At 37.0% G+C, this 23,048-nt stretch overlaps 4 protein-coding genes and 1 pseudogene across 7 annotated transcripts; 4 read left to right on the plus strand and 1 right to left on the minus strand.

The window, feature by feature from the left end:
* Window positions 1–201: 201 nt before the first annotated feature.
* LOC107609729 (Acyl-CoA N-acyltransferases (NAT) superfamily protein) lies at window positions 202–2,899 on the plus strand. Its single transcript, XM_016311745.3, has 4 exons — window positions 202–1,226; window positions 1,385–1,539; window positions 2,092–2,217; window positions 2,487–2,899. The coding sequence occupies exons 1-4, from the start codon at window positions 1,111–1,113 to the stop codon at window positions 2,702–2,704; spliced, it is 615 nt and encodes a 204-aa protein (XP_016167231.1). The 5' UTR covers window positions 202–1,110; the 3' UTR covers window positions 2,705–2,899.
* Window positions 2,900–4,117: 1,218 nt separating this feature from the next.
* LHCA3 (PSI type III chlorophyll a/b-binding protein) lies at window positions 4,118–5,512 on the plus strand. The gene is made up of 3 exons (XM_016310967.3): window positions 4,118–4,413; window positions 4,508–4,569; window positions 4,695–5,512. Exons 1-3 carry the CDS (start codon window positions 4,273–4,275, stop codon window positions 5,308–5,310), a joined length of 819 nt encoding a protein of 272 aa, XP_016166453.1. The 5' UTR covers window positions 4,118–4,272; the 3' UTR covers window positions 5,311–5,512.
* Window positions 5,513–6,330: 818 nt separating this feature from the next.
* Window positions 6,331–8,849, plus strand: LOC107608852 (transmembrane 9 superfamily member 12 pseudogene; annotated as a pseudogene). Its single transcript, XR_015892211.1, has 2 exons — window positions 6,331–6,446; window positions 6,736–8,849. The product of XR_015892211.1 is annotated as a transmembrane 9 superfamily member 12 pseudogene (transcript).
* On the minus strand, window positions 8,794–11,356 carry LOC107608851 (phenylalanine ammonia-lyase class 3). Its single transcript, XM_016310603.3, has 2 exons — window positions 10,733–11,356; window positions 8,794–10,642 (listed from the first exon to the last, which is right to left on the minus strand). Exons 1-2 carry the CDS (start codon window positions 11,089–11,091, stop codon window positions 8,914–8,916), a joined length of 2,088 nt encoding a protein of 695 aa, XP_016166089.1. The 5' UTR covers window positions 11,092–11,356; the 3' UTR covers window positions 8,794–8,913.
* Window positions 11,357–11,925: 569 nt separating this feature from the next.
* On the plus strand, window positions 11,926–19,302 carry LOC107608850 (portal protein). 3 transcript variants are annotated; one of them, XM_088493604.1, is made up of 22 exons: window positions 11,926–12,161; window positions 12,296–12,662; window positions 12,738–12,996; window positions 13,114–13,179; window positions 13,400–13,540; window positions 13,627–13,754; window positions 13,879–14,043; window positions 14,346–14,451; window positions 14,779–14,884; window positions 14,974–15,084; window positions 15,473–15,636; window positions 15,719–15,836; window positions 16,163–16,387; window positions 16,674–16,882; window positions 17,153–17,320; window positions 17,442–17,547; window positions 17,649–17,786; window positions 17,911–18,069; window positions 18,218–18,424; window positions 18,527–18,721; window positions 18,827–18,898; window positions 18,998–19,302. In XM_088493604.1, the coding sequence occupies exons 1-22, from the start codon at window positions 12,111–12,113 to the stop codon at window positions 19,154–19,156; spliced, it is 3,420 nt and encodes a 1,139-aa protein (XP_088349730.1). In that variant the 5' UTR covers window positions 11,926–12,110; the 3' UTR covers window positions 19,157–19,302. The 3 variants fall into 3 exon arrangements, with proteins under 3 accessions (XP_088349730.1, XP_016166087.1, XP_016166088.1); XM_016310601.3 differs by having other exon boundaries at window positions 11,978–12,161; window positions 12,296–12,996; window positions 13,397–13,540; XM_016310602.3 differs by having other exon boundaries at window positions 11,978–12,161; window positions 12,296–12,996.
* Window positions 19,303–23,048: the final 3,746 nt, after the last annotated feature.

Genomic DNA, 23,048 nt, shown 5'->3' on the forward strand with positions numbered 1-23,048 from the left:
ACACGATGAATGAAGAAGCTAGAATCTTAATACAAGCCTAACGCCCTAACTTAGCAAGAATGTCTTGCTGGAGCCAATCAAGGGGCTTGTGAGCTGAGATGTGCTGAGCTCAGCTGGGAGTAGAGTTAGTTTTCTCTTCTCTCCCTCACGGCCGATACACCGGACCACCCGTTTCAGTTAAATTTCCCCTGCATGGATTACATTCCTACCACCCTCGCCCACATTCGCAGTCTGACTATAATTGTTGTGTTTCTTAGTTACAAAGCAATTATCAGGCTTTTTTTTTTTTTTTTTTTCCGCATTGGCAGCTTTGTTGCTTTATTGCTTTATCTTTTCTTATTCTCTTTTTTCCTTTTGTCTACTAAATCACAAAATTGACCATTTTTAGTCCTTGCCAATTTGTTTTGTTAAGTGATAATATTTGCAGGTTAAATGCTGATACACAAAAAAGCTATATGAACAACTATTCTTATACAATCAAGGTATATAAAGTGTTTGTCAACTAGCTATAATTCAAACGGCATAATCTTTTTTCTTTATCTAAAAATTTTGAGTTCGAATTTCATCCCAAACTTTAAAAAAATATATATAAAATGTTTATATTTACACTTATAACCCAAAAATATATCTACATATAAATATATAAACTATCATAAACAAAGTTAATATGTTTGCTTGTTTAGAATATAATTTGACAATTTGTTGATATGATAAAATGTCGTGGCTTAGAAGAATTAGTTATATTTTTGCTGCTTAAGGTATTATAAAGTGAGTCGGTGATAATTTATCATGATAAAATTTTCTTATAGTTATTTACTTATTTAGAGGTTTCGGTTTGTTAATAAATCTTTGTAGGATCTCTGTCTGTTTGCTTATAAATTTTTGTAGACTACTATATTTTATAGTCAAATAATAAACTCTAATAATTACATCATTTTACATAAATTTAAAAGAGGATACAAATGTAACGAAATTTCATTAATCTCAACCAGATTGATTTCAATTTTTATAAATATCCAATTTTATTAGTCTCATTTTAATTTCTGACGAAGCTGAAAATAGAACGGGGATTGTAAAAAGTCAAAATAATCCCTGATTCTAGGTTTAAAAATGTGTCACGCTTATTCTCCACCGCCACGCCACTCCACTTGTGTTTCTCTGGTGGTGCTGTTCCTTCTGATTCCGAAGCTACACTCAGCCCCTTCTCAGATTCAAACTCTTTTCAGGTACGGACGCTCCCTTTTCTCACGCTCTATCCATTAATGTCTCTGCCAGCCGAATCTTATTTATCTTGGCGCCTGGTTTGGGATTTGGGAAGGGTTGAATTTTATCGTATTGAATTGTTGTTTCCTGCGATGAGCATATTCCATGTTTCCATTTGTAGAATGGGAGCTGGGCGTGAAGTCTCAATCTCACTCGACGGAGTCAGGGACAAGAACCTAATGCAGCTCAAGAAGCTCAACATAGCTCTTTTCCCTGTTCGTTACAATGAAAAATACTATGCCGATGCACTTGCTTCCGGTGAATTCACTAAACTAGGTTCGTTTCATGCCCAAGCATTATATGCAAATCTTCATAGTTTCTCTGCTATATCATTTTTTATTTTGGTTTGAATCCAGTCCACTGTAGCTTAGCTACTGCAATGCATAACTAATCATATATGTATTTCCGAAGGAATGCTTTTATATTCTGGTAGCTCGTTCTTTGTTAAGTGTGCTCATGGTTTGAGGGACTTCTATTTCGTTCCTCATTCATTTCAACATGTCATTTTTATTTGAATACAGAACCCTTTCCTTTTTTGTTTGGTAGATATAATATATCTGAATAGTACAGTTTAGGATTGCTTCAAACACCCTTTAATGTAGTATTTGTACACCGAATATTCTTAGGACTAAGTTTGATATCCAAGTTTTACTTGAATGACTTGCTTTTAGTTGCACACCAATAAGGTTGATATACCTAGTATTCAATTCATTGCTATACAAATACATGAAACCTGTAGAATGTGTTAACGTTTCCATTAATGTAGCGTGTGCTCAAGATTGGATACAACAATAACCCAGCACTTGTTTTCTTCGTACTGTCTTTCAGCATACTACAGTGACATATGTGTTGGTGCAATTGCATGCCGGCTTGAGAAGAAGGAAAATGGGGGACAAATCCGGGTTTACATTATGACTTTAGGTGTTTTGGCACCTTACCGTGGGCTTGGTATTGGTAAGGAAGAATCTCAATATCTTTCTCTTGTGCTAACTGGAGGTTTATTTGATCATTTTCATTATAATGTGTGTGCACATTATCACAACACCCAATTAAGCATCATAGTGCATAACTGCATATGAGAAACATATCAGTTTTTTTCTGCCGACCCTTTTTTCTTTATTCAAAATTTATCTCCCTTCAAACTTGTTGTCTGCATGATTTATTTTATTTTTTTTATTAAACAAAAGTTGATTGAGGCAAGTTTTGTAATTGGTTTTATGCAGGAACAAAGCTCTTGAATCATGTACTTGATCTTTGCTCCAAGCAAAACATTTCTGAGGTTTACTTGCATGTGCAGACAAATAACGAAGATGCCATAAACTTTTATAAGAAATTTGGGTTTGAAATCACAGAAACAATCCAGAACTATTATACAAACATCACACCACCAGACTGCTATGTTCTTACGAGGCAGACAGTTCAGAGCCCAACAAAGAAATAGCATTTCAGTGGCATTTATTTTCGGTGAAGACATAAGAGATTTGCATTTGTTATTGGATTTTTGCCATGGATGTATTATAAGCTTTGCCATTTCAATGGCTAGGTTTCGAACGGTAAAGTTATCTCAAAAAAATAGAAGCATTTGGAGATCTATTGCTAAGGTACTATCTAATTACCTACGTCATTTTCATAGCTATCTTTGGTCTTTCTCCCATCTTCTCATTTTCACCAGAATAGTGTTGAATTTGAAATTTGAGTCTCTTTGGCTATCCGATTATCTAAAATGGAGGTCCAAAACAATAAAGAACAAACACATCGTCAAATGTCATTTTTCTTTGAATTGCATCTTATAAATGTATATGCGACTCCAGCTGTTTTTGCATCTGCTTCATCTGGCTCCACTAAAACATGTTATGAATATCCGAAAGGAAAAGTCTAGGAGGCCAGCAACTTTTCCAAATTCTGGCCTGCATGTAACTAGTAAAGAAAAGTGAGCCATTGGATGAAATTTCACACCAATCTCACACCATTAAAATCATCATTGATGGCTACAAATCACAAAAGTTGCTGGCTCCGTAGCACTCCTCTATTCGAAAATCAACACAAGTGCTATATCAGGGATAATAATAATTTCTTCTTGGATGTTTCAACTTCAATAGATCCGTAACGCTGAAAGTTGTACCCTCTTTGCTCAAGGATCTGCTGCATATTTTTTAATGTTTGGTTGACAACCGTGCGATTTGGACAGCCTGGATTGATTCTGTGGACTAAATACAGAGTGTTATTGACCTTGGTTGGATATTCAGATGATGAGTTCGTTCGATTTTGGGAAGAATATAGAATCGCATGAGCAATCTTTACTGCTGCAAATTTTAAGAAATCCACAGAAGTGAGGATACATTGAGTTCCATTGTATTTTAGTTTAGTTGATAAATAAAAATTACTTAGGAACCTGATAATATATCTCTACTGTCAAATACAACACTAAGAGCATAATGAAATTGAATATAATAATGGTAGTATTTAATAGAAATTAAAACTGTAAATTTGCTTTTGCCTTTTAGCGACTCTTTTTTGGGTAATTAATCTGAGAAGGACAAGAAAGAAGTAACATATAACACCATCTTCACATTTAATATGTTATGCTGTTGAGAATTTTCTTCTACTTCGTTCCGCATAAATTTTGAGGCAAGAAAAAGAGCAAGTGGTAAAAAAAATTCCACGTAGAGCGAGAGAGCTATCAACACGGGATACAATGAACTAATGAAGCCAACACACATACATAGAAGGAAACAAAAACGAAAACAATATCCCTTATCGGATTCATGAGATTACGTGTATAGTGTTGGTTGGAGAAGTAGATCATAGGCTCATCCACACAATATTACACGACACATGGACCAGGAGTTGCATTGGTGGGGGCCTCAAGTAGTGGCTTAGCTCGCTCCATATCTCCATGCCTCGTGCTTATTGGAGGATACTTGAGATATCATTCATTCTTAATCCTCCTCCTCCCCAGAATCTAACATTTTAGAACAAAACTCTCTTTGGCCGCAGCAAAGAAGCATCATGGCTGCACAAGCTCTGGTATCATCTTCATCTCTTACCTTCTCAGGCGAGGCTGCCAGGCAGAGCTTTGGATCAAGACCCAATGGATTCTCCAAAAGGGCCTCCTTCTTAGTCAGGGCGTCTTCCACTCCACCTGTCAAGGTCATCATCCTCTTTCAATGGTCCTCTGTTTTATGTGCTTGTTTTAATCGAAATGCATACTAACAAAGCCTTATGTGTTTCGTTTGGAGTTCAGCAAGGAGCAGACAGACCCTTGTGGTTTGCATCAAAACAGTCTCTCTCTTACTTGGATGGCAGGTAAAGTTCCATTCTGCTTAGAGAAATGTTAACCTAGCAATTATACCACTCTTTGTTACTGGTCTACTTGTGTGTATTTATGAATAGTAGAATTATAATTGGGTATCATTGTCATGAATTTGCAGCCTCCCCGGTGACTATGGATTTGATCCACTTGGACTTTCAGACCCTGAAGGAACAGGAGGGTTCATTGAGCCAAGATGGCTGGCATACGGAGAGATCATCAACGGTCGTTACGCAATGTTGGGTGCAGTCGGTGCCATAGCACCCGAGATTCTTGGCAAGGCTGGTCTGATACCGGAGGAGACAGCACTGCCATGGTTCAAGACCGGTGTGATCCCACCTGCAGGAACATACAACTACTGGGCAGACCCTTATACACTCTTTGTCTTGGAGATGGCACTCATGGGATTTGCAGAGCACAGAAGGTTCCAAGATTGGGCCAAACCTGGCTCCATGGGAAAGCAATACTTCTTAGGACTGGAGAAGGGTCTTGGAGGTTCCGGTGACCCAGCTTACCCCGGAGGACCTTTCTTCAACCCCCTTGGTTTTGGCAAGGATGAGAAATCCTTGAAGGATTTGAAGCTCAAGGAAGTGAAGAATGGGAGGTTGGCCATGTTAGCAATCTTGGGTTACTTTGTTCAAGGTCTTGTGACAGGAGTTGGCCCTTACCAAAACCTCCTTGATCATCTGGCTGATCCCGTGCACAACAACGTATTGACCAGTCTTAAGTTCCACTAAAATGTATTGTATATTTTACAACAAATCTTTTGTTACTCTTGGTGGTTGTTGTTGTCCAGTTGTTGCCATTAGCAAAAATCACTATCAGCAATAACCTTTTGTATCTCTTTTCACTCTTTCGTGACTGTGGCCTCATTTGGACATTCCTTGGTGTAGCCTTGTAAGAAATGACATGTTAAACGACTACAAACATTACTCATCATCGTGTGGGTCGCAGCTGCTACTTTCTGTTGCTTAGACCTTTAGCTGTTCCTAATCCTTAATTATGACACAAGCATAAACTCTCATGCAAAATGTTTTAAAGCTGTGATTTGCGTATAGTTTAAAGAGTCAAATCAAGCTAGAGTATTATTGTTAAACTAAACATCTTATCTATTCATATCATCAGCTGCAAGTAGTGTGAATGAATGGGTGTGAAAGTGTAAAAACACGAATTGAACCTAAAATGGATTCAACTGTCTGTTAGTGTTCAGCCCAACTACAGAAATATGAAATGCCATCAAGGCATCAAGTCACAAGTATCATATATTTGCCGCCAAGGAGGTCCATTTTAGTTTGAAGATAAAATTATGCTTTATAACTTCTGAAAATGTTAGCATTCTTCATTTTTTTTTTGTCTTTATATAAATTAGGCTTTTTTTTTAAACAATATAAATTAGTTAACTAGTAGAAATTAAAATCAGAAAAGGTAAAAACTTTTGTCTTTTACAATTTTACCAATTGATTGGGGCATAATTTGATAAATAAAAAGGGATTTGCCAATAAGCGGTGTCTGAGTGTAAAAATAGAAAAAATTTTAAATAAGCAGAAAAGTGTACCTTTTTCTTTGGTATTTTCAATAATATTTTTGGTGACAAAGAAAGTATACTGTTTAGAAGATCTAAATAAATAATCCAGTTTCTGTCTTTTATTTTTCAAAAGCATTACAAATACGTGGCAAGTAGTAGCATAAAATTAGGCGAGACAATTTTATTTATTTAAATAAGATAGCGTAAGTGGTGTTGATCCACGTATACAGACATCTTTTGTGTTGCTGCAAACCTGCAATGGTTCTTCGTTGTGATTTCGCTTTGGATTTGGTTCTTACTTAGCTTCTAATAATCTGTTGTGTGAGATCTCCTTCGCCAAACTCCATGGTTAGTCATATCTCCATTCATGTCTCTTTCTCTGTCATTGAAAATTTGTGTTTGTTCTTGCTACTTCCTACGATTTTTGCTGAAATTATCCCGGATCAAATGCGACTGTGTGTACGTACATATATAGAACGGTTTTTCATGTTGATTTCTCGTTCGCAACTAACGGATCAGATTTTAGAATTTCGACATTACAGTCTTTAAAGTTTATGGATAGAGAATATTGAATACGTATATGTATATGTGGATTTAGCATGTTAGAATGTTGATATATAATTGTCTTGTGTTACAGAATTGATGGTGTTGTGAAAGAAATGCAAATGGAGTTAGCAAATGTGAGAAAAGGGTGGTCGATGTACTGGAATTGGGTTTGGGTTTGGGTTTGGGTTTGTGTTGAAAGGACGAATGGATTCTATCTGCCGGGAACGTACATGCACACATACTCAAATGGAGATGAGATATATGGGAAAGTGAATTCAATGACGTCCATCGAGACGGAGCTTCCATTCAGCTACTACAGTCTCCCTTATTGCAAGCCCAGAGGCGGCATCAAGAAAAGTGCTGAGAATATCGGAGAGCTTCTTATGGGAGATCAGATCGACAACTCTCCCTATCGTTTCCGCATGAATATCAACGAGTCGCTTTACCTCTGCACTACACCTCCCTTGAACGAAAAGGAAGTCAAGCTCCTCAAACAGAGAACTCGCGATTTGTATCAGGTCAACATGATCCTTGACAATCTCCCTGCCATGAGGTTTGCCATTCAAAACGGGGTTCAAATCCAGTGGACAGGCTTCCCCGTCGGCTACACGCCCCCGGACGCCACCGCCGACTACATCATCAACCATCTCAGGTTCACCGTCTTGGTCCATGAATACCAAGGGGGCGATCTTGAAATTATTGGCACCGGGGAGGGAGGTCTGGGAGTCATTGCCGCCGACCCTGACAAGAACGACAAGCCATCATCCCCGCCGGGATATCAGATTGTTGGCTTTCAAGTGGCTCCTTGCAGCATCAAACGCGATCCCCAACTCATGACAAAGCTTCACATGTATGATAACATCTCCACCATCACTTGCCCCACGGGCCTAAGCAAGTACCAAATAATCAGTGAGAACGAGAGGGTATCATTCACCTACGAGGTTGAGTTTGTCAAGAGCGACATAAGATGGCCGTCGCGTTGGGACGCTTATTTGAAGATGGATGGTGACAGGGTGCACTGGTTCTCCATCTTCAACTCACTCATGGTCATCTTTTTCCTCGCCGGCATTGTCTTCGTGATCTTCTTGAGAACCGTCAGGAGGGACTTGACCAGGTACGAGGAACTGGACAAAGAGGCTCAAGCTCAAATGAACGAGGAGCTCTCCGGATGGAAGCTAGTTGTGGGGGATGTATTCAGGGAGCCTGAACACGCGACGCTTCTGTGCGTGATGGTTGGCGATGGGGTCCAGATTCTTGGCATGGCTGCCGTTACCATTGTGTTTGCGGCGTTTGGGTTCATGTCTCCAGCTTCTAGGGGGATGCTGCTAACGGGGATGATAATTCTATATCTGTTCTTGGGAATCGGCGCTGGATATGAGTGTGCGAGTGTGGAGGACCATCAAGGGAACAACGCAAGGGTGGTGGCGGATTTCGTGGTTTGCTGCATGCTTCTTTCCAGGAATTGCTTTCGTGATTCTAACTGCAATCAACTTTCTTTTGTGGGGCAGCAAGAGCACTGGCGCTATTCCCATTTCCTTGTATTTTAAGCTGCTCTTCCTGTGGTTCTGCATCTCAGTGCCGCTCACCCTTGTGGGAGGATTTCTGGGGACGAGAGCGAAGGAAATCGAGTATCCGGTTAGAACGAATCAGATTGCAAGGGAAATTCCAGGAGGAAAATATCCATCGTGGATTCTGGTAGTGGGAGCAGGGAGCCTCCCATTTGGAACCTTGTTCATAGAGCTGTTCTTTATCATGTCGAGTATATGGCTAGGCAGGTTCTATTACGTGTTTGGATTCTTATTGATAGTAATGCTATTGCTGGTGATGGTGTGTGCAGAAGTGTCAGTGGTGCTGACGTACATGCATCTGTGTGTGGAAGATTGGAAGTGGTGGTGGAAGGCGTTCTTTGCATCGGGTTCTGTGTGTTTGTACGTCTTCATGTACTCCATAAACTACCTGGTTTTCGATCTTCAGAGTCTCAGTGGACCTGTCTCCGCTATGCTTTATCTTGGATATTCACTTCTCATGGCACTTGCAATCATGCTCGCCACTGGCACCATTGGCTTCCTTGTCTCCTTCTACTTTGTCCACTATCTCTTCTCATCCGTCAAGATTGATTGACCTTCTCTTTTTGTCTAATTCTTCATACTTGAAACAATTTTTATTTTCTTGCTATTAGAAATTAAAATCATACATTTGCGTGGATAGAGACGTCTTTATTTGATAGTTAAACTAAATTCAACACTAGTGACAAGTACAAACTGGAAAGCTAGAAAACTGAGACAGGAACCCCGTTCCATTCTTTGAGGCAGTCTAGAATGGAGTCAAAAATCTTTCCTTGACAAATTGCTGTAAATACTTTCTCGAATTCTTTGTCTGGTGAGGCAGTCTTCTCCCCAGTGAGCAACCCTATTCCAAGCTCCTCCCTCACAAACTTATACAATGGGTATGATCTGCTTTTTGCAATTCTATCTGGAACTGTTGGATTCCCATTCTCATAGGCCACCCTTGCACTTTCAACCTCATTTGGTAACATACTCTTCAACTCATTCTCAAAAGCTCCAATTTCCTCAAAAACTACGCTCGCATTTTTCTTCCCGCTGATGGCACTCGCTTGTGCTTCCTCATAAAGTATTTGTTTCAATTTTGGCATCAATGGATACCTAACATTGAAGGGATCATCAATATAGGAGAATACATATTCTCTATCAACTACTTTGAGCAAATCTCTCTCACATGATCCAAACAAATTCGTGCTTAATGTCTTCTTTGCAACTCCGCTTATAGTATCCTTGATTGTGCTCTTGAAAATTTCCTCCAAATGCCTCAAGTCAATAGCTTGGCAAAGCGCAACCAAATACGTGGAGCACATTAGCTTCAATATCTCGACAGCTTCTACGGTTTTCCAAGCAGAAATTAACCCCAAGGAATTCACATCTTGGTTATGTTGCTCAGCACTTTGCACGTGGTTGGTTACTGGGTTTGCCAGATATTGAAGTTCAGAGCAATAAGCAGCCATGGCAACCTCAGATGCCTTAAAACCATAATCCAGACTCGGATTTCTGCCGACAGAGAGATTCGATGGCAAACCGTTGTTATACGAGTCATTGACTAGCTCGGTAAATTGGGCAAAGATGAGTTTGCCAATTGAAGCAACAGCTAAACGTGCATTATCCATCGAAACTCCAATTGGGGTGCCTTGAAAATTGCCACCATTCAAAGCCTTGCTACTAGTGACATCAATCAAAGGATTGTCGTTGACAGAGTTTATTTCCCTCTCAATTGATTTAGTCGAATACCTGATGACTTCAATCTGTGGACCAAGCCACTGAGGAGAAGTTTGGAGAGCATAACGATCTTTTTTAGGCTTCTGCAATGGATCTGGCTGTTGCATTCTGGCTTGTTTGATGTAAGAGCTACCCTCTAAGATGTGCTCCATAATAGCAGCAGCTTCAATTTGGCCAGGATGGTACTTCAGCTTATGTATCAGATGATGTGTAAATTCTGGATTCCCCTGCATAACTTCGGTGAAAACTGCTGACAAAATTTCAGACAATAAAGCTAAGATGTTTGCCTCAAAGAGCACCACAGAAGCTACACTAGACCCCACGGCGGTGCCATTTACGAGGGCAAGTCCTTCTTTGGGTTTCAGCTCAAAGAACCCAGAATGCAGACCTGCTAAATGGAAAGCTTCCTTTGCATCAAGGGACTCTCCAGAGGGTCCGAGGGCTTTGGAGTTTTGCCGGCCAGTTAGCAATGCAGCAATGTAGGAGAGAGGAATCAGATCGCCAGAAGCAGTAATGGTACCGCGTAATGGCAATAAGGGGGTGACATTGTTGTTGAGGAGTTTGGTGATAGCTTCTAAGATTTCAAATCTGATACCAGAGTACCCCTGAAGAAGGGTGTTGACCCTCACAAGCATTGCTGCTCTGGCTGCTGATTTTGGCAGGGTATGGGATAACTCACTTTCATGGCCAAATATTGCACAATTCAAAAACCTGTGCAAAAATCACCCAGAGGAACAATATTAGCAAGGCATTCATATATATGCATCCATCATTTAATTAACAAGAACAGAAAAATCTTACCTAACCATCTCTTTCTGAAGGGCAAGTCCCTGATCGGTTTTTCTGTTGGAGGCAGCACCAAAGCCAGTAGTAACACCATAGATGGTAATGCCTTTCTCAACGCTGTCCATGATCCACTGGCAGCTGGCCTCGACGCCTGCCCTCGCAGACTCAGAGAGCTCCACCTTGACTTGAGACTCACGCTTGGCAACGGCAGCCACCTGCGACACGGTTAGGGGCTCCCCTGCTCCCATGCATAGGGTGGACTTCCGGTACTCCGCCACCATGCGTTTGACCTCATGAAAGTGGCTGCCCTTGAGTGAATCCGCTGCTAGGCCCCAGCTCAGGGGGTCAGAGGAAACAATTTGCTTGCCCGCCATCTTCCTTCCTAAACAATTCAGCTTCGTTATGAAATGTTTAAATAGAGAAACATTATTTTGGTTGGTGAGTGAGTAGTGACTGCCGTGCACGAGGAGCAAGCTGAAACGAAACGAGTAGGTGGGAGATTACTTTCACGAATACTCTGTTGAACAATTCAGATAGAGTTGGTAATTATTCCTCACTCTATGTTTAATCATTTTAGTTTTTTATTTAGTTACTCTACCTCAGAGACTAAATCAATCAACTAGCTTGAAAAAGGTATGTAAATAAACTGAGAGATCGTTTCAAAATTTTCTTCTTAAACTAAACAAAGGAAATTCACTCCAAAAAAGCAGAGCACGCTCACATGGTTGACCGGGTATACCATATGCGTTTGTCGCCTTCGTAGATAAAACCAACTCCGGCTGCTGCTGCATTTGATTTTTCAATCTATTTGTCAACGATAGCAAAATATGGCCTCTCTACTACTCAAAATTACATACTGCACTAGTAGACATAAACATGTTAATGTTTAATTTCATGATTAAAAAAAGATATAGAGTTCATTAATAACACATGCACAACCAACTAGTAGTGTACATTTATTTTATGCAAGAATATTAATTTAGAAGCTTCTTAGGGAGATTGAGCATTCATTGCTGGAATTCCCGTTTCCTTCAACTTTGTTATTCATAATTAATTAAGCTACTATAGCACAGAAGGAAAAAACGGGAAGAGAAAAATGAATGACATGAAATAATAATAATTATGGGCTTCGATGTTCTCATAAAATGAATGAAATATTTAGGCTTGGGTTTGTGGTATAAAATGATGTCCAAATGGTATTTTAAATTAAATTATTGGGGGAAAAAAGTTTCCTTAGTTTGAAATGGAGAATTATGGAAACTAGCCGTTGTGAGTCGTATAAGGTGGAGCTAGCTAGTAGGGAGCTACTTCCTTTCTATACACGCTCTCTTGCTCTCGATCTCGAGACTTGCTAGTAATTGCTTCTGTACAGTTGATTCTCTCTCTCTCTCTCATGATGTTCACCGAAGGTCTGGACGACACCGCCATTCAATGGATCAAGCAGGTTCGCTCCTCCTCCTTTGTGTGCTTTTGCATTTTGAATTCTTGTTCTTTCTTTATGTGGATTCTGATTCCTTCTGCTTTCCTCTTTTGCTTTGTCTTTTGCTCCATCTCATCTCATTTTGAATCAATCCAAAGGGATCGAAAGTGGAAGACTCTAAGCCTGAGGCTGAGCCTGATGCTCCCACACGGTCTCCTCTATCTGAGAGAAGAATCGTCAGTGAGAGATTCCCAAGATCTCCCGTTCTCAACTCTCCTGTGCTTCCTCCGCTCAAGTTCCATACTGCCTTGCTCACCCCTCGAAACGTTGCCTTTTCCGTCGGGGATGACACTGATGAAAGCACTGTTTCACTGCCCGACGATGCCGACTCTTCTGATGAAGAACTCTCTGCTCCAAGCAACTTGGATTACTTGGAGAGGCCAATCTCACACTACTACGATGAGGATGAACTCTTTGGATGTAAACTCCCTAAACCCCAACGCTCCAATGGCATCCTCAAGAAAGGTTTGGCCAATCAGAACCTGACACTTCAACTTCCCAATACTCTCGGTGTTCAGAAGAAGCTCACACCTGCTGCAGGAGGAGTTCACCTTCACAAGCAGGTTCACCTGCGCAGTCTCAATTGTCTTGATGATTCAGTTGAGTTTGCTACTCCTCCAAGTGCTCCTCCTATTATTGATGCTGATTTTCCACCTCAACTTGAGAGATTCTCCAAGGGCTCCCCAATGAATGAACAAAATGACTCTTTGCCATCCAGAGAATCTGTGGGTGGGAGAAGTGAATGTTCAATTGAGCAAAAACCCAGCAATGTAAAAGCCACCACTGACTTTGCTCAAAGGTACTTCTATTGCCAACTATGGCTGCCTTCAATTGCCCCCCTTTCTTTCTTTCTTTCCATTTTTTCCCTTGTCTTTCCTTCCGAATTACATTGTCCATTTGATGCTTAACTGTGCAGACTAGACAGAACTATCACAGAGGACACTGAAAGACAGACTCCTCACTTAGCATATTACAACACCAGGTGCTGTCAACCTTAACTTCATGCACTTATGTAAAACTTTATATATCAGCAAAGTAAAATATAAACACACATCATTACCTTCTTTTGAAACAAACCTTGATTTTTTTTAGCTGAGTATGAACTCTTATTCAAGTAAAACAAACCTGAGATTCGTTCCCAGATTAATGCTTTGAAAATCTGGGCCTAATGCACACTGTTCCTTTCCATGTTATTTCAGCAGTTGCAATAGTCAATATGCCTGGCAAACCCTTATCACTTATGATGCCTGCATACGCTTGTGCCTGCAAGCATGGGCAAGAGGCTGCACTGAGGCACCAGAGTTTTTGAAAGATGAGTGCCTGGCTCTTCGAAGTGCCTTTGGGTGGGTTCCATTTCATTTTAAAATTTATGCTTCATTGCCTTCATCTATCGCCCTGAATCATTTATCTTGTCCCTTGAATTCTATAGATTGCATGACTTCTTGTTGCAACCTCGAGGTGTAAAAGCAAAACAAACTGAAGGCATAAATGCAAGGAATTCAGAACAAACATTTCCCCTGAAGATGAAGAAGGTTGTAGGCAAAATAAGAGTGGAAGGTAATTATACATCTAAGCAGAATCATATAGTTCACTTATCCAATTATGCGTTCATGATATTGATCTTCTTCCAACATTGCAATTCAGAATCATATCACCTGATGTGCTATATGAATAAATGCAGTGAGGAAACTTCGCATTATACCAAGACGCAAACTTCAAATCACTAGTTCACAGAGAGGTTCAATCTACGTACAAGCTGGGATGGAATACGTCCGGCATGTTTCATCATTCGTGAAAAGTGGCATAAATTCTATGAAGTCAGCCTCATCCTCAATGGGATTAGAAGGTTAGTACTTCTTCTGGAAGATTTCTATAACTATTCTCACTCTACAGTTTAGATATCTCTTGGCCTCAAGATGGACACTGTTTGCTAAACTGATAGATATCTCTTGGAAAAGAATGATTCCTAAATGCTTAATGTTTGCATGACTCCTAAATGCTTAATGTTTGCTAAACATTAAGCATTTAGGAATCATTCTTTACCCTCCACTGAATACTTGAGCTTTCTAAATTATTATGTTCGTGCGTGTAAGTACATTAACCCTACTATTGCATAATGAGTTGACGCTCCCCTTCTTGTTCTTGTAGAGCCACTATCTTGCTTAATCCAACTTCAGAGTACATCAGAAGCAAATGAAGCAGAGCCAAGTTCTGCAATTTTTCTACACCCTGGAACTGGAGACTACCATGATTTGTAAGTTTGATTTTTTTTTTTTTTTCTTGATTAATTGGGACAAATGTTTGTAATTGTCCTACTGTTAGGAAACTAGCGAAATATTGTAGTCTATGAATGTTTTGCAAATGCATCTTAGCAGGATCTAGAATCATGACAACTGATGAAGAAACTTTGTTGGATTGATTAATCTGAATAGTTAAAAATCATACAATAATCATTATGCTCTGCCTTCTGATACCAGTATGCAGTAATGTATTTCTATGCTTGATCTGGAGATTTTCAGCTCATAGTACATGTAATGTTATCAATAATGTTAAAAGATCTTACACTGGCATGTAAATTCAGTTTCCCAGAGAACCAAGGGGATGTCCTAGTTGTTGAAGTCCAAGATTCAAAAAAGGCAGTCCATGGTCAAGCCAGAATCCCAATTTCATCCCTCAGTGATAATCCTGTAAGCTCTCTATTGCTATATCATCTGTAAATATTATTCTTCTCTTTTACACCACCCACATACATGACATGTAATGTATCTGTATGCAGAGTGACAAAATTCGATGGTGGCCAATATATCATGATGAACAAGAATGTGTTGGCAAGATTCAGCTTTCCATTAGCAGCACAATGACAAGTGATGAAAACAATCAAATAAAGGTTCTAACTCAACCAAACAGAAGTTTTTAAGTTCACTGATGAAAGAAGAATGAATAATATTAAGATAAGAATTGCATTGAGAAAAGGACATAACAGTTATTAGTAGAATATATCTTTAAAGTTATTAAGGAATCAAATCGGAATTTTCCCTCTCTGAGATTTATTATCAAGAATCATACATATCTGTTCTATGTGACCGAGGTTTCAGTGTACTTATCAAAAGAGAAAATATTTTTAACTTTGCTCATACCATTACTAGTTGGAATTTTTTCAAACAGGACAACATGGTTTTAATTATATGATTGTCTTAATTTTGGCTAGTAACAACCAAGATGGTCAATTCTAACTACTTCTGGCCAGTCTCATATTAATTTATTTCTTGTTGCAGAGTTCAACTGTGGTGGAAACTCAAGCTTATGATTTATTGTTGGAGGGTGCTATGCGTGCACAGCATTTCCACTGCAGAAACTTGCGACTGGATGGGCCATGGAAGTGGTTGTTAGAAACATTTGCAGACTACTATGGAGTTTCTGACTCTTATGCCAAGTTGAGGTACCCACATACAGTTAGCTAAGTTACTCTTTTCTTCTCATTATTTCTCAAATCACTTTTGCTTACCACCAATCTCTTGTAGATATCTATTACATGTAATGCATGTGGCAACTCCAACCAAGGACTGCCTGGAGCTTGTGAAAGAGTTGCTTGAACCCTTAATAAAGGCCAGAAGTGAGAGGAGATTGACCAGGCAGGAGGTAAAAATTCTCTCAAGTTTCAACAATGAGCAAGCACTTATATGATTTAAGTTAGTCTGGTTTACTGGCATTCATTAGAAATCCTTGAAATGACATAGGTGGTTGAGAGGGTTTATGCAAACTATTACATAAAAAAAATATATATCGTAATTGCGCACAGCGGAAATGCTTTGGGGAAGAATAATATATCCTCCCAGACAGAAGTTCTTCATTTCTTCTCATCTAATATTGATCCTAATTAATTTACAGTTTATAACATTGTTATAATGTAACCTCCTGTTTGTAAATGGAGAATCAGTTAACAATTTCTTAATCCATTTTCACAGAGAAGCCTACTTTTGGACTGTGAAACTCAAATAGAAAGTCTTCTGGCTACAGTTTTCGAGAATTATAAATCACTTGATGAGAGCTCACCATCAGGTTTAACTGAACATTTTGGTCCAGCATCCTGTTCTGCAGCACCAGCTCTGTATCCTGCCATACAAGTCTACAGCAGTCTTCATGATATACTATCTCTAGATGCTCAAACTATTCTAAGAAACTATTTGCAGGTAATTTTATATGTCATTATTATTGAAGACTGATGCTCTTTTAGCCTTGGTGTGAATTCAAGCATTTATTCATGAATAAGATTCAGCACTATCCTTGAACAGCAAACTCTGTATGAAGCTTGCTTTTCCATGGAAGTTGTATCCTTTCAGCTCCAACTTTTCTCAGGCCAATAAGTTAGATAATATAGTATACAAAGATTAAAATAACAGCTCATACAAAAGTAAAATGCTTTTCTGGATCGTTTATGCAATGTTAGCACATTAAATAACTCTTTTTCGTTGACAGACTGCTGCAAGAAAAAGGTGTAGAAAACACATGATGGAGACCGACGAGTTTGTGTCAAGCACCACTGAGGGTTACCTAATGGATACCATCACGATCTCAACTGCATACCTAAAGATGAAAAACCTTTGTGTTTCTATAAGAAATGAAATTCAAGCAGATATAGAGATCCACAGCCAGCATACGATCAACGGCCAGCATATATTTCCTAGGTATTCATCTAATTTCTTTACAGAAACTAATCAACAATACATTTTCTTTCCTATTTTTCCATTGTTGTACTACTATTTGGAAATGTTTCTTTATGGTACTGACTAGATTTTGCACAGATTTCTCTTGGTTTATCGGAATTTTATCTCGTGCCTTTTGAGACAATTATTCTTCATCGTTTCTCTTCTTAAACTATAGCCATATTTACTCCCGAGCAATAATTTCTTTTGATTACTTAATAGAATTTCTGACATCTGTAGTCCAATTTTCAGTTCAATTGACCTGACAAACATCACAGCAGCCGTTTACAGCACTGAGCTGTGTAACAGGCTGAGAACTTTTCTTTCTGCATGGCCACCGTCTTGTCCACAGGCGCATGTGAATGAGCTTCTAACTGCAACCGCCGACTTTGAACGGCACCTTGAGTCGTGGAATATAAGGTTTGTCTAAGAAACTTCTCTGGCAGTGCACTTACAAGTACAATAGTGAACAGCATTTGAAGCCTCCACAAATTGCAATATCATTTCTCTCACATGCAACATTTCTTTATGTTTGTTTTAGTCCTGTGCAGGGGGGTGTAGACTCCAGAAATTTGTTCCACAATTACATCATGGTGTGGATCCAGGATATGCAACTCAGTTTACTTGATTGTTGTAAAGCAGAAAAGGTAGCAATTTTTTAGTTACTTTATGAATTATGAATGACTAAGGAAACCATACAACATTTAGAAATGAAATGAGCGTCTTTACTACAATAAAAAACATACAGGTGCCATGGTCTGGAGTAATCACCAACCATTCGACATCCCCGTTTGCAGAGCAAATGTATGAGAAGATCAAAGACAACCTTATCCTGTATGAAGTGGTAATCAATAGATGGCCTCAATACTCACTTTACTTGGAAAATGTAAGGTTCTAAAGACCAAAAATCCTATAAAGCCAATTTGCATTTAAGATCTCTTTGGAATCATTTCTGTCTCACTCGCATAATCCCTTGATTCTGCATATTTTTTTCGGATTATATTTTGAAGGCTGTGGCAAATATAGAGAGAGCAATCATGAAATCCCTTGAGAAACAATACAGTGATATCTTAACCCCTTTGAAAGACAGCATACCGAAGAGGCTTCATTTGCAAGTCCAAAAGCTAGCAAGAAGACAATCAACTACTGTCAACTTGCTTCCTAATCAAGTAAGTTCTATGTGTGCTTATAAATTTGTCCATACCCTCCCCGGAACTTAAACTCAGTTTGAATACTCTTAGTTTTGGTTGTTTCTGTCTACAATTTGTTTATTTATACCTTTAGAAAGAAATCTTAATGCTTGGTTTTTTTATCCAGTTGGGAATATTCTTTAACACCATCAAGAGGATTCTTGATGTCCTACACTGTAGAGTGGAAGACATCCTAAAGTCATGGGCATCCTGTCTACCTGTCATGGGGGATAAGAAAACATTGTTTGGGGAGCAAATGAATGGAATAACCGTTCTCTTGAGAACCAAATACAAAACTTATTTGCAAGCAATAATAGGGAATCTCGTCAACAATGTAAGATTTTTCAGAATATCCAGTTCATAAGTGATCCTATAGCATCATAGAACATTGATGCCGTAAAGTTAACCTCAACAATTGACATTTTAAACTGTTCAGTTGCAAGCTAATCGGAGCACACGTCTGAAGAAGATTCTTGAGGAAACAAAAGAAGCAGATGGAGAGGCAGAAGTGCGTGAAAGAATGCAACTGCTCAATTCACAACTCATTGACTTCATATCCAACCTGCATGAGGTCTTTACTAGCCAGATCTTTATAGCAATTTGCCGCGGATTATGGGATAGGATGGGACAGGTGAGCAACCAGAAAGGTTTATTCATGTGTTGACAACTCACATTTGACATGACTACTCATGTATAAATTGAAGTCTAAAGCCACTACTTTAATTAATTGTGCTAGATTGTTTTAAAGTTTCTGGAAGGAAGGAAGGAAAACAGGATATGGTACAACGGGTCTTGCTATGCTCTGGGGGTAACTCAATCCTTTAACTACTAACTACATACTATGTTTTTATTATAATAATGTAACTGAGACTGAATAACTGATAAAAGTGTTTGACTTTGTTTGTAGATATTGGATGACACATTTGCTTCCCAGATGCAAAGACTGCGAGGAAATGCATTGCATGAGAAGGATATTGAGCCTCCTCGCTCAGTGATTGAAGCCCGCTCTATTCTTTGCAAAGACACAACAAATGCAACTGATCCATCTACTTACTTCTACATATGATATCATTGAATTCTTTTGTAAAACCATTATATTCTTTTTTAGTATATATAGTGAATAATGTAATGATAACAGGAATATAGTTAAGTGTTCATTCTTTTTAACATGGAAAAGGAAAACCTGCCTCACTGATCTTCTTATTGTTTTAACATATCCAGAAACCAGTTTAGTTTCATTTCGTTTTGTGCACTTTATGCTTCAGTCAAGTTTATAGCACTTGTGACTTAACCCTCTTATCCACCCCTCAATTACTTGGCCTCCAGCCCTCCACACCAATAGGCGAACATTTAATTTTACTTTAATATGTTAAATCAAACGTGAAAATATATGTTATTTCTGATTTTAATAGGCGAACATTTAAGTTGTACACATTGTACGCTTAGGTCATTGGTTCCCTATACTTATTCTAATTTTAATTTCACTTTAGTTTAGAAAATTAGCTTTCTTATCAGCAAAAAACAAAGGAAAAAAAGTGAATACCGAATACTATGCTGTTAGTGAAGAATAAAAAAATCTTGTATTAGTGACTGAAAATTTAATTTAAAAGTAAGATGAAGACTTCTGTTGCTCCATCTTATTGTGTTGAGCTTTTGTTTACTTCAAAAAAAAAAGTAAGATGAAGACAAAAGATTCTCCTCAAATAAGTTAAAAAAATGAAAAATTAAAAAACCCACAAAAACTGCAAATAAATAAATAAAAATGTCGCTATGCACCAACTTGCAAAAGTCTGATAGCCAATCACATTTAGACTAACTCTACGTCTCTAGCAGCATTGCGTGTTTACCGTGAATGTCGATGTTCAAAAATCCAAGGGTGTAATTAAATGTTCATGTCCTTTTGATCTGTTTTGGTTTAAGTGCTGCTGTTTTTAGGATTTTTTTTTTTTTTAATAACAACGATACCTAAAACTTGAAGTATTAGGAAACACAGCAATCCAAACCAAAGTAGAAGCGAAATTACAAAAACCTGTGTATGCAAACTTGTATATAAATAATGATATATATCTATTATACCAGAAATATAAATTACACCTTTAAAATCTGAACGTCAAAAAATTCCATAATCATAGGAAAAAGAACTACGAACCAAGTCCTATAATAAATTAATAATCCACTATATTCAATAAGTATAGTTAATTTTAGCGAGAGCAACATTATCCACGGCATAAAATGTGTAACAATTAGCAAATCCGTGCCCTCGACTCTTTCATTGACAAACCTTTTTAGTTTTTACACACCAATGGTGTTATATGTTAATTGATACTCAGATTATTTTGCCACTTACAAGCATGTTTGTTCATCAGTGATAATAAAGCCTGGTGCTTTCGATTATCACTATGTGCCTCAATTTCTTTGTCTATTTGAGGTTGGTATGTTATTATCCATTAATATCTAAATGAAATTGATCTGATTCTTAATCCTGTGCTGCATGATTTGAAAGCTGTTTTTGACGCGATATTGCTGGAGATATAATGTCACGTATTTTCCTAAAGCTGTTTTTTTTTTTTTGACAAATTTGTTTAATTTTTTATGAAATATTCCTTTGATTATAGTTTGTAGCGACAATTGCAATTTGTTTTTTTCATAATTTAAATCTTTTTTAAAGATAATTGAAGTTGCATGTGTAAAAGTTTCTTATACTTTGTGGATGTAATGATATATAATTAGATGAATTTATTTTAATTAGTTAATAAGTATTTTCAAAACAGTAAAAATACATAAAAAAAATAAATAAAACTACTTTGTTATTCCCTCTCTTAACAACTATCCTAAAAACAGTTGTTGACCAAAACCGTTTTTGAAAAAAAAATCTGTTAGCATTACTTGGAAACTAAATCCATATTGTAATAAGTGACAATCAAGTATGGTTTTCTGAGCTTTGATAGGTTTCATTATTGGCAAGTTCATACACCACTCGTTGATTTTTTCTGCATCTCTCCGACCAGGTATGTACTGTATTTTATTACATTATTATAAGGTACAAAATATTTTTCATATATGAAGTAGATTTTTGGTTTCGTAGAGTATTCAATATCCGATTAATTAATAAAGAATAGTTTATAAATATACTTTGTCAGCTCAAACCTTAATAATATACACTTTAGAGGAATATAATAAGTTAATAACTCATCATTTTTGTAACAACAACAACAATAACAACAATATTCGAGAACTATCTTTATCTTTTTGTCATATTTTAGTAAACAAAATTATCTTCTATCTATTATCCATTACCATTTTAGTAAAGAAACAAATTTTCATATACCATAAATGTGAAAATATGAAATATTTATTTTCTGTCAATTTCTCTCCCACACATTTACTACTTTCCATAAACTGAAAAACGCAATTTTTAAAATAATAAGATATTACTAGTTTATTCAAAGTAAGTAGTTACCCCTAAATCTACTCAGATTTGAACACTATTTATAAATTTAATGTCTTACAAATCTGTAGAACTTTTGCCATTTATTATTATGATTACGAGATAATATTTAATTTAATTTCTAAATTTATACGCGAGGTTTAGTTTAATCTTTAAAGTTTTAATTCTTTCTATTTAGTGTTCAAATTTTGTAAATATGATTTATATTAATTTTTGAGATAATTTTTGAGGCACGAATATTAATAGAATGCTGAGATAAATAGTCAGATACCACGCACTCTTTAAATTGACATGGTTTTAATTTTAGCACTCAAACAACTCAAAAAATAAAATTATAAGTGGTGCTATATTGATATTTTTCCTCCCACAACAAGTAATATGTTATCATTTGGGATTATTTGAGTTTTAAAATTAAAACAACGGTCATTTTATAAATTTTAAAGTAAAATTTGACCGTCTATATTAGTATTTGCATTAATGTTTATATATAGAAAATTATCTCATAAACTAATGTAAATTATATTTGTAAATCGTTAAATAAAATAATTAAAAATTTAGAGACTAAATTAAAATTCGTATATAAATTGGGAAACCAACTTCAGTATTAATTCTATTATTACAATATATCTTATTTCAGATAATTGCTCCACTAGTCCACTGATCACATAGAATTAGGTACATTGTAATTAAGACGGGTCAATAGATTTATCGTCATAAAAGGCAAGTCTATAGGTAAAGAGGGAAAAAAATCTTAAAATTTTATGGCTAAAAGTTTACTAATTTTGCAAAGCTTTAATTCTATATGGTATTGTTCAAATATGTTAAAACTATTTAGTATTTTCACAGCGACTTTACTGTTGGAGATGTTACGTTATCTTTCGTTGGAAATATTACGTTGGTTTTCTATATTAATATTGTGCTAATGAGAATTAAACTAGAGATAAATGACACTTATTAGTAGTCAAATCCAAATTATTTTTTCCCTCACCGAATCAAAGACAATCTCTGGGATAAGTAATAACAAAAAAGGTAAAGTACTAAATTGGTCTTATAGGTCTCGTAATTCTGTTTTGGTCTTTAAAGTTTAAAGTGTTCTATTTGAATTCAAAAAAGTTTTATTTAGTATCAATTTAGTCCCACAGTGAGGTCAAAATTAAATAATTAACAAAATGTCATACATAACAACATCGAACAAGTACAAGCTATAGAAGCACAAAATCAACCATGATGCATCAATACATTTATTTATCATTTTCTTTAGTTTTATAGAAAATATTTTATTTATATTATAAAAAAATAATAAATAAATGTATTGATGTATCAATGGTTGATTTTATGTCTCTGGAGCTTGTACTTGTTCTCCAGATTATCGATTTTGTTCTTGTACTGTTGTTATGTAGGACATTTTGTTAATTATTTAATTTTGACCTCACTGTGGGAACTAAATTGATACTAAACGAAACTTTTTTGGATTCAAATAGAACACTTTAAATCTTAAAGAACAAAACAA

This window comes from Arachis ipaensis, chromosome B7 (assembly GCF_059453495.1).
Source record: "Arachis ipaensis isolate K30076 ecotype BB chromosome B7, ASM5945349v1, whole genome shotgun sequence".
In the NCBI taxonomy this organism is placed as follows: Eukaryota; Viridiplantae; Streptophyta; class Magnoliopsida; order Fabales; family Fabaceae; genus Arachis; species Arachis ipaensis.